General features: G+C 40.3%; 1 protein-coding gene across 1 annotated transcript in view; it reads left to right on the top strand.

The window, feature by feature from the left end:
* Glb1l3 (galactosidase beta 1 like 3) overlaps nucleotides 1–16,218 on the top strand; it is a 42,648-nt gene extending 26,430 nt beyond the window's left edge. The window contains exons 11-20 of the mRNA XM_028763897.1: nucleotides 2,058–2,195; nucleotides 2,704–2,784; nucleotides 3,466–3,572; nucleotides 4,389–4,529; nucleotides 4,839–4,910; nucleotides 5,490–5,568; nucleotides 6,013–6,100; nucleotides 6,379–6,490; nucleotides 15,610–15,726; nucleotides 15,856–16,218. Of these exons, the coding sequence (XP_028619730.1) occupies nucleotides 2,058–2,195; nucleotides 2,704–2,784; nucleotides 3,466–3,572; nucleotides 4,389–4,529; nucleotides 4,839–4,910; nucleotides 5,490–5,568; nucleotides 6,013–6,100; nucleotides 6,379–6,490; nucleotides 15,610–15,726; nucleotides 15,856–15,981 (1,061 nt within the window). The 3' untranslated portion in view covers nucleotides 15,982–16,218. The remainder of the gene's footprint in view (nucleotides 1–2,057; nucleotides 2,196–2,703; nucleotides 2,785–3,465; nucleotides 3,573–4,388; nucleotides 4,530–4,838; nucleotides 4,911–5,489; nucleotides 5,569–6,012; nucleotides 6,101–6,378; nucleotides 6,491–15,609; nucleotides 15,727–15,855) is intronic.
* Nucleotides 16,219–22,741: the final 6,523 nt, after the last annotated feature.

Raw genomic sequence — 22,741 nt, 5'->3', positions numbered from 1 at the left:
TTTGCTAATTATAAGCGTTGAATGTGCTCGTGTGCACACATAGTATGATGCCTGCCCTATAGCAATCTTACAATTGAACAAAACAAGCAGACTGTTAGAAATGAAAACATCACTGTACAGTCCATACTTCTCAGGATGTGTGCTGCAGGGAAACAGGTGCAGTCAGAGAACCAGGATAGGACATAGTTTGACATTCCTACAAATAGCTCTGGAGCATTCGCATGACGCCATACTTACCCCTAGGAAAGATGACTTTAAGTCATTATCAACAAAGTGGTGGTGGTTACTAGGAGCCTACAAGCAGTGAGAGATGAGAACTTGGATCCTGGGCTCTGAGAACAGGACTCTAGTCCCAAGGCTTCAGAAGTAGCTTTGCAATTTGAAGCAGATTTCTTTTACTTCTGAGTCAAAATGTTTGTCTGCCCCCAAAATGGAGATTATTTAACTTAGATACTCACCAGCGGATGAATGGATAAAAAGAATGTGGTAAGTATACACAATGAAGTATTACCCCGCCCTACGAGAAGGAAGCCCTGTCATCTGTGGCAACAGATTGGAACTGGAGTTCTCTGTGTTAAATGAGGCCACCCAGATAAAAGATGACAAGTTCGATTTCTCCTGCATTTATGGAAATTAAAAATAAATGTTGATCTTGTAGAAGAGCAGAGTGGAACAGTGGTTATTAGAGACTGAGAAGGATAGAGAAAAGGGAAGAAGCCCAGTGAAGGACCTCAAAATGCAGCCAGAAGGGAGATATTAGGTGGAACTTTCTGTAGCTTAGTGAGACAAATACTTGTTAAAATAATCTGTGAGACAATCACAATGAATAAGAAAAGTGACTGTAAAAACCTAGCCTAAAATGATCAATGGTTAATGATACAGACACACTCCTTATCCCGATTTGGCTATTGTGCTTACACAGATATCAAATTACCATGAAGTCACCCATAAAAACATATGAAGACTACATCTCAGTAAAATATAATATAAAAAGTCCTTTTCTCAAAAGTGAAGAATGGGGGAAGTCTAGGATTGTTGAAAAGATTTAATGCTGCCACTCAGAACAATGCCTGGCAATTTCCATTCACTTAGCAAAAGTGTGTTACCACAAAGCTGTTCTGTTACAGCTCTACGAAAAGCTCACTTGTCCTGAAATAGGAGAGTTGCCTAAGTATTGGTGGATGAGAAACAGGCAATATCTAGCTTTGGACTGTAAAAAACACAAAACAAGGGAAGCATGACTACCACAACCATTAAAGATCGTATAAAAACAACACCAGCGTCACCCTAAAACCTGGCCAGCATCACCAGCCATAATGCCACCAAGCCACAGATATGTGATCTCTTGTGTCTGGGGCACAGTGTTTTGATTGTTACACACAATTTTTCATCAGTTAATTGACTCATCATTCCTGGGATGGTGTGGAATTAAAGCCTTTATTTGATTGGTAGCAAAGAAGTCAAGAGAGAAAATAAGCCATACTTACAAACAGTAAAGAGCACAATCAAAGCTGAGGCCCGTGCTGAACTGCCATCTCCCAGTTTCCATGACAGCCAGAGGGAAAAGGGAGTTCACTGTTAAATATGCTGGAAAAATGAAAGTTTCTGTGACCAAAGATTATAAATACCACAGGCATAGTACAGTAATGCAGTGCTTTTAACTCAACACTTCTTAGAGACATTGTCCTGGGAAGGTAGGAATGAGGGCATGCTAGTGATTTGTAAGTAATTTAAACATTTAGATATTTATAAGACAAGAGTTTTAGACTGTCATTTAATATATGCAGTGTGGGGGTCAATTTGTAGCAAAGTTATAGTGGAAAAAATTAAAAGAAAGAAAAGAAAAGAAGAGAAGAGAAAAGAAAAGAAAAAGGAAAGAAAGAAAAGAAAAGAGAAAAGCTGCAAGTTTCAGGACTTAGTTTTCAGGAGTGGTTCTGGATGGTGAAGTAGATGAAAAAGATGACAAGATTGACTGTGCTGGACTGAGCTAGAAATGATGGTTTTCACCTAAGATCTTGGTCTCCCTTTTGTTTTTAACTCCTTTTTTTTCCCAACAGAAATTCGACGCACAATATATCGATTCATCAACTATGGACTCTCCTTCAACATGTATATGTTCCATGGTGGAACCAACTTTGGTTTCATAAATGGAGCTCGCCATGAAAATCATCACATTAGTGTTACGACTAGCTATGGCAAGTGGTGATGGTGTGGTCACTTCCCTGGGGTGGGTGGTCCTACGGCTTTGGGGAGGAGACTCCAGAATCATGCTCTTGTATCATGAGTTCCTAACAAGCAATCTGTTCTGAGCACTGAGGCTTTTCATCTGCTTTCCTGTATTCTTTGACATTTACACTGCCCAGCCAGCTGTCATTCTAGCAGGCAGGCCCCTGAGCACTAAATGCTCTGCTCCACTCTTGTGTGCTCACCCCCAGTGTTCTCAGATCTAGTGCAGCAGGACTAGGATCCTGGGTTGAAGCGACAGGAGTGTCTGTGAGAGAGCAAAAGGGCAGCGTGAGCCCCAGGCTTCCAGATAGGATTTGGGGAAGGTTTCCAGGTTGACATTTACACCCATATCCCAGCCAGAGGCAGAGGATGTGTCTTCCTTCAGTCTCATCTTTGGTGGGTCTGGGTTTCCATGCTTGAAGCAGGGCCTGCTGTGAAGGACCGCATGTCCCAAACAGGAACCTCTCTGTCTTGTAGACTATGATGCTGTGCTGTCTGAGGCTGGTGATTACACAGAAAAGTATTTCAAGCTTCGGAAACTCTTTGCATCTGGTTCAGGTACTTACCGCCTTAGTAGGAGGATAGCATTCTCATGGGCTATTCATAATTTGTGAATTTTTGGAGGGGTAGCATCTTATGAAGCTCTTGAGAGCAAAGACAATCTTACATTAACTTCCAGGTTTCCGACTTAAAGGCTAGACGGGTTGTATGTCCATTTAAAAACCTTTAACCTTCCTTTACTGAAATAAAAATTATGATACTTGTGTGTTACATCATGATGAAGAGTAATCGCTTATTTGCAAAACTTTAATTTTGTGTGGGACTTAGTAACCACATATGCAGAAAAAAACTTATTTTGACTGTAACTAAATGCGTCCATTTCGCTGTCTAGTCAGGGTTATAACAGAGCTAAGAGCCAGCACTGCCAGATGTAACATGAGCTTTCTACTGGTCTTCTTTTTCTATGTTTCCACCAGGTACACATGCTTACTATGTGTTTGCTAGGTATGTTGTCTACCAGGAATTAATGTTTCCTAGATATGTGTCTCTACCAGATCTGTGTGGGTGCAAAATAGCCCCTATTATCTCTCTTGGAGAAACGTACCTATGTCCTAGGATAGAACTCTTTTTTTCCCTGTCTCTGGATACCAAGGTCACGGATAGTCATGGGAATGCTTAGGTAGAGGGATGGTCATTTTAGCCACTTTGCCCTGTGTTCCAATGCCATTCTCATTGCAGCACGCCCTCTGCCGCCATTGCCTCTTCTTGTTCCCAAGGCTGTCTATCCCTCTGTGAATCTATCATTCTACCTGCCACTGTTTGATATCCTACCATACTTAAATAAGGTGAGTACTGCTTGGGTACCAGCAATGGGATGGAGAGTGAGACCAGTGAGAAGCAGGGGAGAAGGATGTGGGTCCCAGAAGAAATATCTCATCAGGGAACATTTTTTTTTTTAATGGGAAAGTTTGAAAATTACTTCTTGGCTTTGTATCTACACCTGCGATTATTGGTCAGGAATCACCTGTTGCTTTGGAGAAGATAGTAAAGAACTTGAAGAATTAGCAATGAGAATGAGAAAACAGGCATTGCAGGGCAGCCTATCTTAGAGGATCCTACTTCCAGCTTAGATGGACTCACTGAATGCTATTATAGGACCCACAATGGAAAGTCCCTGGCTAAGGACCCATGAAAGTAATCTTCTTCATTACCCACTAGTTAGGCTTTATTTTTAAATTATGCTTTTTCTCTACCTCTAAATGAGAAACCTGTCCTAACTATAGAGACCTAACTCTTGAATTGGCTTTACTAGCACTGTTGCAATTTTAGACAAGAAGCAGTGACAGTAAATTGTTAACTAAATGTTTGATGAGTTCAAAAATCCTCTTGGCTTCAGGTATTTGCAGTATGTTTGTTTGTTCTGCTGATTAGTTTTTATGATTACAGTGGTTGTGTGGTCTTCACAATGCCATATTACTCCAAATTCCTTGGATGGTGAATATATTACCATAGAAGCATTGTCATGGCATCAATTTCTGATTGTTTTCATTCAAGGAATCTTTGAGGAACATTGTGTGGTCCAACAAATAGTGGCATGAGTCTTAGAAAGATCATGGTTTCTCTTCATTTTGTCTTCTGTTCTTGCCCTGTCTCCATCATAGCCTGTCATGTTACACTCTCCAGTCTCCATGGAGAATCTTCCAATAAACAATGGCAGTGGTCAGCCATTTGGATTGGTCCTTTATGAGACTTCCATCTGTTTTGGAGGCAGTCTTTTTGCTTCAGTTCATGATTCAGCACAGGTAGGCATCAGCATGCATCTCTGGTGGTGTGTAGCCTACCTCCACTATTGAGGAGAGTAGTTACAGATTCACTTCATTATATGCTAATATTTATTTTACCATTACGGTAGAATCATAGGAAACATAGAGTCAAATCAAATAGACTTTTATTGTTCTTCTTGCTTCATTCAGTTTATTGGGGAGTCCTGTTCAACTTCTAGTTGTCTTAGCACTGAAGTTAATATCTGTCTTTCTCTTCTACCTTCTACCTAAACCTCTGTTCTTCAGGTAACCCTATTGATCAATCTGACACTGGCTGTATTTTTGTAGGTGTTTTTGAATGACAAAAGTATAGGAATTCTGGATGAAAATAATGAGTTCCTGCATATTCCTAAAATCCAGGTAAGTATCCAGGAGATACCGCTGATTGCCCCTTCATGGGCAGCCTGATTCTAGACTTGCCTATCGCTTTCTCCCACTATGTTATTTCTTCTCACATAGGATTTCTAGCAGGAAGTGTGTAGGGCCTTAATCTTAAGGCATCTTCTAAGCATTGGTAGCCTAAGGACCTATAGGATGAATTATTTAGTGAGCGTAGAAGTTTTCTTTACTTCTGATTCAACGCCTGGTTCCTGTTTGGATTGCTGAATGAAAGGTTATTTTTGACCATCTTAACAAGGTCAGCAAAATACAAAGAGTAGGGTAAGTATGGGATATAAGTTAGGGTCTCTCTCTCTCTCTCTCTCTCTCTCTCTCTCTCTCTCTTTCCTCTCTCTCTCTCTCTCTCTCTCTCTCTCTCTCTCTCTCTCTCTGTCTGAGAGAGACAGAGACAGAGAGAGACAGAGACAGAGAGAGAGACAGAGACTGGGAGGGTTGTGAATTGGGAACTTTAAACCTCCTTTAACAGTTTCTTGGAACTTGGGAAAAAGAACATATTCTTGAATATAAGCTCTTGGTTGCTATTTTGTTTTCACTAAGCAGGGTTGTCAGCTTCTGAGGATCCTGGTTGAGAATCAAGGCCGAATCAATTTCTCATGGAGAATTGGAAGTGAGCAGAAAGGTAAGCTTTGGTCCTTAGAAACTATGTAACTTCTCTTCATTTACTTGAAGCTTAGAGTTATGGATGTTTTGGGGGTTGGAGGATGGAAATGGCCCCCTGAAACGTGAGCTATATCATTCCAAGAGTAGAGATGGTACTTTGAGTCCCTTCCTTTGTTCTGACTTTTCTTGTTATCTATGGCAGGAAAGTAGAACAGTTATGTTGGATGCTAGTCCATCTTAGATCAGGACTTAGTCTTCTTTCAGGAAAAATACCTAAACTAATTGGGGAAAGCTTTTAGTTCTGTGAAAGCATACAACAAGAAAACTCAAATGATAGGTCAGTTTAGTATTTGCTCTCTTGTCTATATTCCTTGAAAGTTTATATAAGCTGTATTTCCCTGTCCCAAACTTTGGAGAATATCCAGCACTTGTTGCCAGACTCTTCTCTGCTTTCCATCCACAGGATTAAATAATGTGGTTACCATCAATGACATTTTGCTGAGGAATTTCACCATCTATTCTCTGGACATGAAGATGAGTTTCTTTAAGAGGTATGCTCCTCCCGACAATGCATACTGAGGATCTGAGAGGTTATAAATTCTTCCTTTGCTGGTGAAAAGACCAAGATTCAGATACCTGGATATGTATATCCAATTATCTGATGTTTTACTTCAGTATTAGAACAGAATAGGTATTCTGATTGCCATGGTAATATTGCCAGTTCAATATGTCAATGGGATCCTGATCTCTGTGAAAGAAGTCTGGGTCAGCATTGGAAGGAGAGCTGGGAAGAGTTTTCCTTAGCTCCATCTTTTGGTCATGTCTCTAGGCTCCACTCTGCATCCTGGAGGCTTGCTCCAAAGACTTATAAAGGTCCTGCCTTCTACCGGGGAACTTTGAACGTTGGCTCTTCTCCTACGGACACCTTCCTGGACCTACCAGTAAGCCAGCCTCCTCTTCTCTGATGCTCTAAATATGTATTTTCTTTTTAATATTGAGTTTATTTTTATAACATTTGTATATATGTGTGTTTGTATGCATACATGTGGATGTGTGTGGCCTCTCCTGGAGGCCAGGAGAGGAAGTCAGATTCTTTGGAGGTGGAGTGAGAAGCCGTTGTGAGCTGCCTGACACAGGAACTGTTAACTGGTACTGGTCTTTTACAAGAGTGGCACATGTTCTTAACCACTCCTCCATGTCTCTAGTTCTACACATATCCTTTTAAAGGCTCTAGGATGTTGTAGAAGAGGTAGCAGAAAGAGTTCGAGAACCAGAGACATAGAGGACTACAAGGAAACAATGGCTCTAGATCCATCAGAGCAGGTGGACATGTGAACCAATCCCAGCATGGTGAGGGGGCTTGGCCATGACCTCTAGCTGAGGAGCCTCTGATAATTCTTAGTTATTGAGAGTTGTTGATAATTCTACCATAACCCAGTGGAAGGACATATGTCTATGGATAGTGGGGAGGTACAAATTGGCACTGATATAGATGAGGAACAAATCAAAGTTTAATGGAAAGGAGGCAGTGAAGAAGTTGGGGAAGGGAGGTTGAATGTGGCCAAAATGTATACATAATTCTCAGAGAATATATATATATATAATAAAAAATATGTAAAATAAGCTAAAGCAAATAAAACTTAAGCAAGGCCATGATATACCTGAAGGAAGATTTGCCTTTCTCTCCTCTTCTTTACTTCTAATAAAGTATATGATCTTTCTCAATCATCCTAATTTATCATTGTATATAAGGTGTATGGACTACAACCAAAAAATTCAAACGGTTATAACATCTACAGAACAAATGACAGACTCTCTTTAAAACTTTATCACATTCCACTTCGTCATACCTGTGTTTGCCAAAACTATAAATTTATATTTAAATGTACTTAAATATGCAACACATAAAATTTCTTCTTGATTATTTTTCTAATCAAGGGTTGAGTTTTGACTTTTCAAAAAGTCAAATGGTAGTTCCATTGATAATTTATATAGTTTTAAAAAATCTATATGGCATTTTTTTCACTTTTTGTGTTTTCTTCCCCACTGGCTTGAATAGTGGCAATGTGCCTGGCTCAGTCTTCCTGGTGCTAGGAATACAGACATGCGTAGTGATGAGTTTAGCTACACTGATTTGGGTCCCCTGGGTGGGGGGATCACTCGCATCCACCGCCCAAGAGCTATCTGGACTCTTGAATGGAAGACACAACAGTTAACTTTACAATGCCTTGGCTACCTCAAAGGTGGGCACTCCTAAACTTTTCTACTGCTACCCTAGGCCCAGTTGAGGAAGTAGACAGTGGTCATCCACACAAATTTTCGCATGGCTGGTTGGATTTCTCTCCTGAAGCTCCTATGTCTCATCCATTCCAAGTCATGGTGATTCTCTGTCTCCCTTTTTTGGTTCCTAGCCCACGCAAACCTAAAGGTTTCTATCCATCTTTCTTTGCCCAGCCATTAGCTGCTGTCATATTTATTGATCAATCAAAAACCAATTGGGGACAAGGACCTTCAATGTTTGGACATACAGATTAATGATTAAATTAAAGCACTTGAACCCATTCCCAACAAACATGAATGGCCACACTGATCTTTTCAGTTTCTTTTCTCTTTTTTCTTTCTTTCTTTCTTTTTTTTAAATTAGGTTTGGGTTTTTCATCTTTTTCTTCTGTGCATTTACTGTATTAGAGAATCCTGTATTTCAACAGCTTTTCTGATTTTAGTTGTCATTTTTTTTTTAGAGATGAATTTGAACGTATCTTGTTCCTTTTGGTGACTATTGTAATCCCTTAGTTTTCAATTGTTGGGGGATGGGGGCCTTCACTTCTCTTTCAATTCTGAAGGACAGATAGGTATAGTACTGGTTGGTATGTTTTTTCTTTCTGGACTTTAAATGTATCACCTCATTCCCTTCTTTCTGTAACTTTTCTTCTGACAAATGGACAGCTACTCTATTGAAGATTCCCTTCTCTGTAGCTTGATGCTTTCCTCTTACCAATGTTGAATTAATTCTCTTTGAAGTTTTGTTGGTTTGGTAATAATATGCTTCAAAGGAAACCTTTCTTTGATAATTGAGATTCTTCGAGTTTCCTGGTTATCTGGATCTTTTCCAATATTTGGGTAGTTTTTACTATTGTTTTACCAAGTAGGTTTCTATGCTTATTTGTTCCGAAATTCTTCAATTTGATCCGTTCTGTTGTTGAAGCTTTCAACTGTGTTTCTCATTTACATTTTAACTTCTTTGGCTCCAAGATTTCTGTTTGTCTCTTCTTAAAAATAATGTCTAATTCTGTGGTTTGTGTCATAAAAATATATGCCTTTAGATGTTGTAGTAAAAAAATACAAAAGAAACAATTAGAGTGTTATGGGAGGTCCTCAAAGACTTACTGGCTTACTTTAGGATGATGATGATGATGATGATGATGATAAATCAACCCCCTAGGGTGAGGAGTGACATATCTTGGCATGATGGGCAAGAGTAGAAAATTTGTTAATAGCTAAATGAGACAAGAGTTCTTGAGGGGCAAACAAAAGCCATTTTGAGATAAAGAAACCCATCATGCCCAGAAGTACTTTTGTCTCCCCCCATCTTAATGACATAAGCTGAGTATGCCCTAAAGTGTTCCTTATCTCAAACATGTGCCCCGTGACCTTTGTGACTTAGGAATGTGTCCACCATCTTTTCTTATTGTGATATTAACCTGAGCATGCTCATTGATATCCATTATGAATGTGTTTTCTTTCAACATGGTAACCGTACAAATATGCCTAGGCTTCCTAACTGAAGTCTCCAGAACAATACAGCCAATGTCACTTATTCTGGTTCTTTGGGGGATATTTCTAAAAGCCAGAATGCATGTCTTCTAATCTTTTAAAAATAAAATTTGTGTTTAGAAAGAGTGGGTGTAAAAACGAGAATAGGCAGTTAGTAGCCTATGTATGTTAGTAGCCTATGTATGTTAGTAGCATGTATCTGTCCTTGCTGAACCAGATATAGTCTAAAGTGATTTGATTATTGAGCACGACTTTGGCCAAGGAATTCATCCTTCACTATTGAGCAGAAATGACCCAGGCTGTATTATTAGGTATTTTCCTTAGAGTATTAAATCATGTGTTCATGAGCTCCAACCAGAGCAAACATGTTCTACAATACATATCCCAGAATCTGCCTTTCTAGTTCTCAGTCAAATACTCAGAGGGCTTTCTTAAATCTAAAGAACAATGTTGGTGAGCTGAGTCAATGTTTACTTTCTTGAGATAGTAGATAGAACTGTCATCAGATGCCTCAACAGAGAAGTTTTCTATGTTATGTTTGTGTGGATATCTTCTTTTTTTAAAAAAAAACATTTTTTTATTAGATATTTTATTTACATTTCATATGTTATCCCCTTACCCCATCCCCCACCCACCCGGGAACCCCCCATCCCCTTACCCCTCCTCCTTCTTCTCCATGGATGTAACCCCCACCTACCCCCCCCACTCCCACTTCCCCACCCTCAAAATTCCCACCCCCTGGGGGGTCCAGCCTTCATGAGGTCAAGGATCTCATCTTCCACCTGTGCCCAGCAGGGCCCTCCACTCTTACATATTCAGCTGAAGCCCTGGATCCCTCCATAAGTACTCCCAGGCTGGTGGTTAGGACCCTGGGAGCTGTGGTTGGTTGGTATTGTTGCTCTCCTCATGGTGCCACAAACCCTTTCAGCTCCTTCAGTCCTCACTCTAACTCCTCCATGGAGAACCTGCTATCTTCTTTTGGGTTTGTTGAAAGAAGATTAATTTCTTGGTTTTTCTAGGGAATAGTTTCCCTCCTTGTGTTGGCATTTTCCATCTATTATCCTTTGTAGGGCTGGATTTGTGGAAAGATATTGTGTAAATTTGGTTTTGTCATGAAATATCTTGGTTTCTCCATCTATGGTAGTTGAGAGTTTTGCTAGGTATAGTAGCCTGGGCTGACATTTGTGTTCTTTCAGGGTCTGGATGCCATCTCCCCAGGATCTTCTGGCTTTCATAGTCTCTGGTGAGAAGTCTGGTGTAATTCTGATAGGTCTGCATTTATATGTTACTTGATCTTTTTCCCTTACTGCTTTTAATATTCTTCCTTTGCTTTGTGCATTTGGTGTTTTGACTATTACTTGACAGGAGGAATTTCTTTTCTGGTCCAATCTATTTGGAGTTCTGTAGGCCTCTTGTATGTTTATGTGCATCTTTTTCTTTAGGTTAGGGAAGTTTTCTTCTATAATTTTGTTGAAGATGTTTATTGGCCCTTTAAGTTGGGAATCTTCACTCTCTTCTATACCTATCATCCTTAGGTTTGGTCTTCTCATTGTGTCCTGGATTTCCTCTATATTTTAGGTTAGGAGGATTTTGCATTTTCTTTGACTGTTGTGCCAATGTTTTCTATGGTATACTGAGATTCTCTCTTCTATCTCTTGTATTCTGTTGGTGATGCTTGTGTCTGTGACTTCTGATCTCTTTCCTAGGTTTTCTATCTCCAGGGGTTTCTCCCTTTGTGATTTCTTTATTGTTTCTATTTCCATTTTTAGATCCTGGATGGTTTTGTTCAATTCCTTCATCTGTTTGGTTGTGCTCTCCTGTAATTCTTTAAGGGATTTTTGTGTTTCCTCTTTAAGTTCTTCTACCAATTTACCTGTGTTTTCCTGTATTTCTTTAAGGGAGTTATTTATGTCCTTCTTAAAGTCCTCTATAATCATCATGAGATGTGATTTTAAATCAGTCTTGCTTTTCTGGTGTGTTGTGATCTCCAGGGCTTGCTGTGGTGGGAGAACTGGGTTCTGATTATGTCAAGTAGCCTTGGTTTCTTTTATGTTCTTGCTCTTGTCTCTCTCCATCTGGCTATCTTTGGTCTTAGCTAGTCTTGTTGTCTCTGACTATGGCTTGTCCCTCCTGCAAGCCTTTGTGTCAGAACTCCTGGGAGATCAGTTCTCTGGGAGGAATTTGGGTATGGAGAGCTGTGGCACAGGGTCAGCTCCGATGTGCAGACGGAAACCAGAAGGATCCTGTCCCTGGCTGTTCTTTGGTTCCTGGGTGGGTCCCTCTTGGGTCAGGAATTTGAGCAAAAGTTGTGGTCTTACCTGTGCTCATAGTTGTGTCCACACTCCTGGGAGACCAGTTCTCTCTAGTCGGTATTTGTGTATGAAGCGCTGTGACACAGTGTCAGCTTGGAGCGCAGACTGACACCTCAAGGATGCTGTCCCAGGCTGATCCAGTGAGTCCCTTGGAGCAGAAGTGGTGGTTTTACCTGTGCTCATAGTTGTGTCCGCATTCTCGGAGACCAGCTCTCTCCAGGCAGTTTTTTGGGTATGGAGCACTATGGCACAGGATCACCTCCAGATCAATCTTGAGTTTCTTTAGTAGCCCCTCCCACCACGTGTGTCAGGGCAATGGATGAAAGTAGCTTTCTGACAAAGTTTGGCTGAGGTTACCTTAAGTGTGATTGCCATGTGAGGGTTAGAATGTTCATGGTGCCTTGTTCATTGTATTCACAGCTTCTCGGGAATTCTATCTTCTATCCTTGAAGCAAAAGTGGGCACATTGTTACTCTGGATAGACTGATATAGACCAAATTTAGAGATAATTTCTTCTAAGTATCTTTGAATATTTTTTCTGCTTTTTCTGTCCTGTCATGGAAGGCTTCTATTTCCCCTCCCAAGCCAAGGAATCCATGAAAATTAAAATATTTGAGTGCTCCCAGGGTAGTCCACGTGTATTTACAATCTACTTGGAAGTCCTCTACTGGCAGCATGCCCATGGCTTGTCCTGCTCTTCTGGATAAGAGTACAGTTCTTAGTTGAATGCTATTCTAGTGGTACACTGCCATGTCCGGCCTGGCTTTGTTCTGGAAACATGACTAGGATGATGAAGAAATGAACAAAGGACAGATGCATGGACAGAAAAGCTGGGATCAGGTAGACCACGGGTGCTCTAATGAAAACACACTGGCAAAAACAGAAACTTGGAAAATCTGCTTTATTTTATACAGACAAATTGAGGAGGTAGGTTTATTGTGTTTACCTGAATACAGAGATGGGTGTGGTGGTTTGGATGAGAATAGTCCCTATTGACCCATATGTTTGAGTGTTCGGTCTCTAGTTAGTGGAAATATTATGGAATGACTATGAGGTGTGGCCTGTAGGAGAAGGTATGTCACTGTGAATGGGCTTTGATGTTTCAAAAGCCAACTATACCACGTCCAGTCTCTTTTTGTCTCTACTCCTCCTCCAGGACCATGCCTGCCTATTTATTGTCTGCTCCCAGTCATGTTATTTGTGGAGTAACCTTCTGGAACTGTAAGCAAGCCTCCAATTAAATGCTTTCTTCTCTAAACTGTCCTGGTTCATGGTATCTCTTCACACCAATAGAACAGTAATTAAGAAAGTAGGTTTGTGGCACACAGATGAACAAAGAGGCGGGTTTGGATAATCTTGGTAGATGAACTACCAACCAAAGAGCGTACACTGACTGGACACAGGCCTCCCCACACATATGTAGCAGATGTGCAGCTTGGTCTTCATGTGGGTCCTGAATAACCGGAGCAGCAACTATCCCAAAAGCTGTTGCCTGTCTGTGGGCTATGTTCTTTTAGCTGGGCTGCCTTGTCTGGCCTCAGTGGGAGAGGTTGTAGCTAGCCAAGCCACACAGAGATTTGATTGGCCAGGGTAGGAGGGGACACCCAGGGGGGCCCCAATGTCTCAGAGGAGAATGAGAGGAGGGGATGAATGGATAGTTTTGGGAGGAGGTGGCTGATAGAGGAGTCAGTAAGCAGGATGTGGAGTGAATAAAAAAAAATGTCTTCCTCAGAGGAGGGAATGATTTCAAAGGCAGGCAGAAAATCTGTTTGGACAAGACCACACACTTACCTGCAGTGTTATCTGGAGTTTCCTTTTACAGTGCCTGAGTCTGTCCTTCAGTGTTCTTTGCAGTACAGATTGCCATTTCTTTAGAGGCATTTACTGCCTGAAGCAGCCTGTGGATCCTCTTTCTGGGTTAAATTTCTTTTTTGTTTGTGTTTAAAAGAGCTCTCTCTTTCTAAATTCTACCATGCACATAAAGACTGAACAGATATATCTTGAACCTACAAAATAAAGTTAATGTTCTTCTCCTTTTTTATCTCCCTATTTCTTAATCAGGATTAGTTTCTCAGACTTTTGTGTCAAAGACTTTTTTTTTTGCCTCAGCGGTCCCATAGAAGGAGACTGCAATATAACCAGCTTGAGATTCACTATCATAGACTTGCTTCGTCTACAAATTATACTCTCTTCCTCCCTTGGCCAGAGCTCAGTCTGGACTTTTTCCCCTTTTCTTTCTGCTTGATATAGCTAGTTATTAGCTCTGAGCAACCTGACATTAAAGGCTCTTGTGAAATAGTGAACAGAACAACTTGATCAAGGTTCTGGCAAGATGTTAAAGCAAAATGGGATGGGACATGAGTCTGTTGACGAAGAATAGTGCTGTGGTATTTGTTCACTTACTCGTCAGAGATAGCTTTGTTTCCAAAACACAGACTACCCATGCCTGCTCTGTCATCAGAATTTAGTGAGTCAGTAACTAGTGATGCTTTAGCAATTGCCTTTAAGCATGGTAACCAACCCGAAGGGCTATCCACCTTTCTTAAGAGGACCACCATCTGTATCAACACCAGCAACAGGCCTTAACCTTTGAAAAACAATACTTTCCAATGATTATATAATTACATGATTTCCTCTCTCCATCTACTCCCATCTACTCCACTTGTTTTCTTTCAAATTCATGGCCTCTTTTTCTTTAATTGTTGAATATATATGCGTATATCCATAAATACCTAAATGTAACTCGCTCAATCCATATAATATTATCTGTATGTATATAACTTCAGAAAATGACAACTTAGTCTTTTTATATGTATTTAAATTAAATAACTTATTTATATATGGTAGACCCTACTGGGAGCATTCATTAGTGGCCTCTTGGGTTCAAAGCTTTGAGTATCTTGCCTATCCTTGTTTAAATAAACCAGTCTTTAATTCTTTTAGCTGCTTTTATGAAGGCTTTACAATGAATAAAACATTGGAAACATATAGAACTTTGCTCCTAAGTGCAGTGCCACTTAGCTACTAGCATAGTAAAACTTCTGGTGAATGAATTATTTTTATTTCTACCTGTTTAAAGCTATAGGCCATTAGAATCCTAACCCAGAGAGAACACTATTTGATGAGCTTCCTTGACAGCTATAACTTTACCCTTTGTGAGGCCAGGAAAGGCTCTTTTAGATTCTCAGCAGCTCCCCTGAGTACAATGTCTTTAAGTAGAAAAAAATGCCAGGAAGTCTCCTTGTCTTTTTGTTTTCTTGTCTTAAATATTTTTTCTGTAACTATTTGATGTATTTCCAGTAGATTATAAGAGTTTATGTTTAGCCTGGAGTGATGGCTCAGCAATTAAAAGCACTGGCTACTCTTTCAGAGGACCTGAGCTCAGTTCTTAGTACCCATATGGTGGCTTACAACTGTCTAACTCCAGTACCAAATGATCTGATGTGTTCTTCTGGCCTCATCTAGAACCAGGCATACAAGGTGCGTACACATACACTGAGGCAAAATTGTACAAATAAAATAAATAAACATAAGAATATAATTTAAAAGGCCATGTAGCTTTGCTTATCAACGTGAACAGTACTATTCATCCATTTACCTTATTTTTACTTTGGAAATGAAAATCTCTGCTTTAACAATGTAACACACGTCATCATTCAGCAGGACCACAGTGCATCTCCCGGCAAGGGTTGGCTCCGTTGTCTTCTTTCTTATTCTTAGACTGTGGGAAAGAAGTTCTAGATTTTTTTGCCTTCTAAGTTGTTTTCATACTTGGCATCACTGGGATTCTTAATCTTGCTCTCACTTTCACTCTGGCTCGCGCTCTTGGTTTCGACTTTGGTCTCGCTCTCAGTCTCCCTCTCACTCTCACTCCACAATGCTCTACTCTCACTCTATGTTTCCATGTCCCCCACCCCACCCCCACCCTCCACCCCCTACCCCCTACTCCTACCCCCTGCTTCTATGCCTTTCAGAACTGGTATTATGGGTTTGTGTTCATCAATGGACGTAATCTTGGAAGATATTGGGACATTGGGCCTCAGAGAACACTGTACCTTCCTGGTCCCTGGCTTCATCCAGAAGACAACGAGGTGAGTTACCCAACCCTGCCTCAAGGTGTCATAAACTGTTAGATGGATCTTCATCCTCCAGTTCTAGTGCTTTCTTCATCCTATACAGCTAGATTGGCGATTCTCACTCCCAGTTTTCTTTCCTCCCAGGTCATCGTGTTTGAGAAGATAGAGAAGGGTTTTTACATCCAGACTAGAAAGAAACCCCAGCTACAAAACTGCCACAAAGCAGATCCTGAATTGTCAGATGTTGCTGATGTTTCTTCTGGATGTTGATCGCTGCTAAGAATATTGAACATAGTACTATTTGCAGAAAAATATGAAAATAACCTAAATACCTAGAGAAACTGTTACATATTTCATACTGTTCATTTAATTACTATCTTTAGGCTATGCACTTCAAAATCTTTAATAATAAAATTTATCTAGTTAAATGCTTAATTCTTAGTAGGTTTTTATTCTCTGTCAAGATATACCTTTAGAAAGAAACAAAATAAAAACAAATTTAACTTCGGCTTTCTCATGCTCAGTTGGGAGGAAAAGAATTATCTGTAACACAGGAGAAATTAGGCATGCTGGCCTTTCTTTGCTAATAGTGACTTGTAAATTCATGGTTGTGTGTGTGTGTGTGTGTGTGTGTGTGTGTATGTATTAGAGGAAGGGGTAACATAGGTCAACCATCAACATCTTTAGGCATTTCCCTGTCCTGTTTGTCTTCAAGGTGATCTCTTGGGTGACATTTAATCAAAGATCAAATAGCAATTTGGTTTGGTTCAGATATATGCCACAACAAGGTCTGGAGCCCCTTAGACTTTATTCCTTCTTGGTTTTCTGGGTTTAGTGGGGCCTCTTACTTAGAGTGGACAGGGATCAGTGAGATCAACCCACATTCATGAAAAATCCAACCAATAGTCTCAAATCACACTATTTGAAGCCTAACACAGTCTCTCATATTAAGAATACACTAGTCCAACTTCCAACAATTAGTGCTTTACAAGACCTTCTCACCTTGTTTATTATAGTGTCCTTGGGCTTCAAGCAATATAATAAGTAGTTAAGTCAGATACCTGAGGAAGGAAGACTCTGGATCCTTTTACATATACTAATTTTGATCATTCAATTCTTATTTGGTTTTTAATAAAAACAGAAAAAAGTGTGTGTGTGTGTTTGTATACATGTACATATGAGTATAAGCATCCCCAGAGAGCAGAGATGCTAGATTCCCCTGGAGCTGTTGTTGCAGGGGTTTTGAGACACCCAGTATGGGTTCTAGGAATGGAATTCAGATCCTCTGCTAGAGAAGGGCATACTTTTACTGGCTGAGACCTCTCTAATCCCCACATCCATTCTTTTAAAGTAAGATGCTAAGGAGCAGTCTGTGGGTGAGTAGAAAGCACTAGCAGCTGCTATTGTCCAAGAAGCTAGTATCTTAGGCTTGAAGTCATTTATAAAATCCTTGGTAGAGTAGCATAGGGGAGAGAGATGGACACAAGTCATAATAACAGGAATCTCATGCATGTGTAACTGAATCCCATCTCTCAAAAGGCTGTTTTTCAATTTTATCCTTTATTGGTAACATTCTCTTCTTTCAAATACTGCATTTTATCTTTGATTTTTTTTCTCTTTCAAAGTCTGAGTAGTATGAAAGTAGTATAAACATGCCTTTTCACTGAACAGTTACAAGCGCACAATTCAGAGGTTACAGGGCCATTTGCATGCCTATAAAATCCAATTGAATTTGAATGATTTGGTACTATATGTGAGATTAGGGAACAGAGGAAACTAAAGCACTTCACATGTCATATGTCAGATTCAGCTCTTCAATCTGGTGACAAGCAGTTCTACACTCTCCCTCTTCAACATAACTAGCATTGTTCCATATGTGAACGTGCTCCCTTCTGTAAAGTCATATAGCATTACTATTACAAGCTAGATCTGAAACTTCAAAACCAGACAACTAAACCAAATAGGTAAGCAGGAAGATGATTTTCTTTCAAATCCTTAATCCTAATATCTATGAAGCTGATTTAGTGACATGACTCAAAACATTGAATGGTGATTACAAATATTAGGTCTAACCCCAAGAAGGCCCATAGAGCCATGAACCCAGGCCCATGGGGGCTCACAGAGACATAGCTACTAAACAGGGAACATGCAGGGGGCTGGATCTAGGCTCTCTACACATTTGTAGCAAATGTGCAGCTTGGTCTTCATGTTGGAACCTTAACAAGTGGAACAGGGGCTATCTCTGTCTGTTTCCTGCCATTGAATCCCCTTCCGTCTACCTGGACTGCCTGGTTGGGCCTCAGTGGGAAAGGATGTATCTAGTCCTGCTGGGACTGCATGTCCCAGGGTGGGATGGTACCCAAGGGGGGCTCTCCCTTTCTCTAAGGAGAAGAGGAGGGAGCAATGGGGGAGAAATTCATAAGAGTGGGACTGGGAGGAAAAGAGGAAGGGGACTGTGATCAGGATATAAAGCAAATAAAAATGTAAATTATTGGAGAAAAACACAAAAAATCCAAAGCAAACCATAAAACAATTATTAGGTCCAATTTTCATATTCCACCCCACCTTTTTTTTCTGTCATATACTTGAAGTATACTTGTCTGTAGAGTATACTTGCTGTATACTCTACAGAGTAGAACCCAGCATTGCTTTTCCAAACTACCATGAAAGTCTAACTGAGTCAACAGGTTTAATGATTAGCACAGAACAATTTGGGGTCAAAGTATAGAGATGTCTTCCACTTTCTTTTACTTCTATAATAAAAATCCCATGTTAGGTACTTTGTAAAGAATTCTCCATCTCAGACTTTGGAAATTCGCGAGCATGGAACACCTGCTCAACTTATCTGATGGTACAGTGGGAGTCAGGAGAGGAGGAGAGGCTGGGTCATGAGACAGGAAGCAAGAGGGGTTCAGGAGCTGGGCTTGCTGTTGAAGCAACAGTTCGCTTCAAGAACAATAATTGAGGTTCTCAGAGAACTGGATCTGTCCCTTCCGAGAGCAGCAACCCTAGGGACTCCAGTACTTTCTTCTTTACATCTCATTGTCTTCTCTATATCCCACCCCTTAAAGCTCTATGCTTTACACTAGTACACTGGGAATGAAGAGTCTACTATGTCCCTTTGAGGAAGCAACACAAGTCATACGGAAAGTGCTGCTACCAGTGAAGAAAATTTTATTGATGAGAAAATTTAAAAATCAATTTCCTAAAAAATTTGTCAAATATATATGAGTAGTTCCATATAGCTCCATAGGCAGAAATAAACAAAAGAAAAGTTTTACATTAAGAAAAACTTATAGTACTTTAAAAATTGTGATATGATTAATATATATGTGTGTTTATGAAATATAAACCCTCTTGAAAATTGTAAGTCTGTAGTATTTAGTATAATGAACTAACAAAAATTTAAAAAATAACACCACTTTTTTAGTTACTTTTCTCACTTGTGGGACAAAATAACTGAGCAAAACAACTTAAGAAAGAAAGGGTTATTTTACCTCACAGTTTGAAGATGACATCCCTCATGGTGCATGCATACTTCATGTTGACAGGAGCATGAGGCACCTGGCTACGCTGCATCCATAGATGGGAAGGAGAGAGAGTAAATGTTGGCTCTCATTTTGCCCTCTTCTTTTTATCCAGTCCAGGATCCCAACCCATGGAATCGTGTCACCCACAGTCGGAGTGGACTTTCCCATACCAGTTAACCCAGTGTAGAAATTTTCCTGGAGACAAACTCATGGTGTTGTCTACCAGTGATTTAGGATCCTGTCAATATTGGCAATCAATATTACTTATCATAAATGCCATCTGATTCCAGCATATTTTCCTCACGACAAAAAGAAATCCTTATGTCTTGAGCACATTTCCCATTCTCAGCATTTTCTGGCAGCCATCCTTCTCCCTTTGTATCTTTGGGAAGACTATTCAGAAAATATGGTATTCATGTAATCATAAAATATACAGGTCTTTTAATTTAGTTTTTATCATTTACATGTCCAAACACCTTATAAAAATATGTGCATAATGGCTTACGAATAAAACTCAAGTGAAAAAGACTTTATTAATATATTTTATAGGAGGTACTTAATTTTTAAAATCTTTTAGGCGCAAACCTTTACTGAAAACAGAATACGGGGATTTCTCTGATAAACTTCTCAGCTTAGGTTTTTTTTTCTTTCTTCAGCTTAGGCTTTATACACTGAAAGTTATATGAAATGATTTTTCTCTTACACATACTTGGTGGGAATAAGGGTGTTCGATATCTCACTAATGCTTCCATCTTTTTCATACATAATTTATTATTTGTACTCTTTATTTTAGCCCTACGCAGAATAGTTTGTCATAAATATAGATGCATACAACTTTGAAGATTCTTTTCCTCATACAAGTTAGCAAAAACTCCTAAGTAAAGAACTTTTTCCTGAAGTCTCATGAATAGAGTAAAACTCAAATTGTAAACATTCTGCTCAATATCATGAATGATGTTTTTCAGCTTTCTGTCATGTCAATGAAATGTCAGGGGTGGCTAGCTTTAATGGGGTACAAAAGAAATGTTCAACATCCTTAGTCATCAGGGAAATGCAAACCAAAACGACCCTGAGATTCCACCTCACACCAGTCAGAATGGCTATGATCAAAAACTCAGGTGACTGTGGATGCTGGTGAGGATGTGGAGAAAGAGGAACACTTCTCCATTGTCGGTGGGATTGCAAGCTTATACAACCACTCTGGAAATCAGTCTGGCAGTTCCTCAGAAAATTGGACCCAGCTATACCACTCCTGGGCATATACCCAAAAGATGCTCCAACATATAACAAGGACACATGCTCCACTATGTTCATAGCAGCCTTATTTATAATAGCCAGAAGCTGGAAAAAACCCAGATGTCCTTCAACAGAAGAATGGATACAGAAAATGTGGTACATTTACACAACAGAGTACTACTTAGCTATTAAAAACAATGCATTCATGAAATTCTTAGGTAAATGGATGGAACTGGAAAATATCATCCTGAGTGAAGTAACCCAATCACAAAATAACACACATGGTATGTACTCACTGATAAGTGAATTTTAGCCCAAAAGCTCAGAATACAATTCATAGACCACATGAAGCTCAAGAAGAAGGAAGACCAAATTGTGGATGCTTCGGTTCTTCTTAGAAAGGGGAACAAAATACTCATGGGAGGAAATACAGAGTCAGAGTGTGGAGCAGAAACTGAAGGAAAGGCCATCCAGAGACTGCTCCGCCTGGGGATCCATCTCATTTGCAGTCACCAAACCCAGACAGTATTGTGGATTACAAGAAGTGCATGCTGACAGGAGCCTGAAATAGCTGTCTCCTGAGAGGCTCTCTACCAGAGCCTGACAAATACAGAGGCAGAAGTTCACAGCCAACCATTGGACTGAGTTCAGGGTCCCCAGTGGAGGAGTTAGAGAAAGGACTGATGGAGCTGAAGTGGTTTGCAATGCCATAGGAAGAACAACAATATCAACCAACTAGACCCCCCATAGAGCTCCCAGGGACTAAACCATCAACTAAAGAGTACACATGGAGGGACCCATGGCTCCAGCTGCATATGTAGCAGAGGATGGCCTTGTGGGACATTAATGGGAGAAGAGGCCCTTGGTCCCATGAAGGATTGATTCCCCAGTGTAGGGGAATGCCAGGGCAGTGAGGTGGGAGTGGGTGTGTGGGGGAACACTCTCATAGAAGCAGGGAGATGGGGGATTGGTAAAGGGTTTCCGGGGGGGGGGAACTAAGAAAGTGGATAACATTTGAAATGTATATAAATAAAATAAAAAAAAAAGAACAGGTTTATTAAGCTTGGATTCTCAGGAATTCAGATGGACTTAGCAGAGGTTCTGCAGATATATTTGGCATGCTGAGAGTGTACTAATAGTAGGTAAGAGATTATATCTCAGAATGGAGTAAAGATATATCCCAGCCTTCTCTTGGGATCTGTCCTACTATGACATATCTCCAAAGACCCAAGGACATCCCACTAGGCCCTAGATCTTAGAGATCATAGCATCTCCCAATAGCATCCCTCTGGGGAATGAGTGTTTGATTTATAGATTCTTGGGACATTACCTATAGAAGCAGAAACTTCTAGTTTCTTTGGAAAGTTAGTTATATTAAATATTGCTTTGCTGGGGCACACAGGTGAAAGGATGTATTATTGCTAATGCAAACATGTGAAAGAATGTTTTCCTGAAGCAGACAAGGGTGAAAGGATGTTTTGATATAGCGAACATGTAAAAGGACCGGGATGAAGAGTATAAATATGGCCCCATGGACAGTGGGAGATGAGTACTGAATATTGGTTTGGTTTGTTCTGCCTTGTTATTCTTCAATAAGGACATGAATGTGTTGGTTCAACTTATAGGACTTGTTAAGCTCAACTTGTGATAACGCTGCCATTGAGAGAAATTTGCCCAAGAACTACTTGTGAGGTTCCTGCAGCAGCTTGCCTCTTCAGTGGCCTTGCCTAAGGCTGTTTGGCAAACCTGGTGGTTTCCTCAGAATTGAACTACAGTTGCTGGTTCATGCCTGGTGTCTTCCTGCCAAGGGAACTTGGACTGTAGCTGCCAGTTTCTGTGTGGTAAGTGCCTAGAGGACTGATCTGCAGCTGCTGAGTCGTATTTGGTGTTTGCTACAGGACTGAACTGCTGAGAAAGAAGATTGGACCCTCCCTTAAAAGAACTATTGCTGAACAGGTCTACTTCTTCCACATCCTAATAACTTTTCTCTTCCACTACCTCTACTGAGTGGGGGGCTAGAAGAGAGGTTGAACCCTTATTAGAAGTAGGTTGCAACAAATTTCTGCCTACAGTGGATAAAGTCTATTGTGGTAGGAAAGACATGTCAGCAGACAAGGAAGGCATGACGGCAGGGGCAAGAGGCTGGCTGCTCACACTGCATGCACACTAAAAAAGCTGATAGTGAATAAGAAGTGGGGCCACGAAACCCCAAGGTTTGCCAGGTATGATGGCACACACCTTTAATCCCAGCACTTTAGAGGCAG

This window comes from Grammomys surdaster, unplaced genomic scaffold, assembly GCF_004785775.1.
Source record: "Grammomys surdaster isolate TR1022 unplaced genomic scaffold, NIH_TR_1.0 140, whole genome shotgun sequence".
NCBI lineage: Eukaryota > Metazoa > Chordata > Mammalia > Rodentia > Muridae > Grammomys > Grammomys surdaster.
Note: the sequence above shows the minus strand (reverse complement) of the source record. Positions and strands in the feature narration are given on the sequence as shown.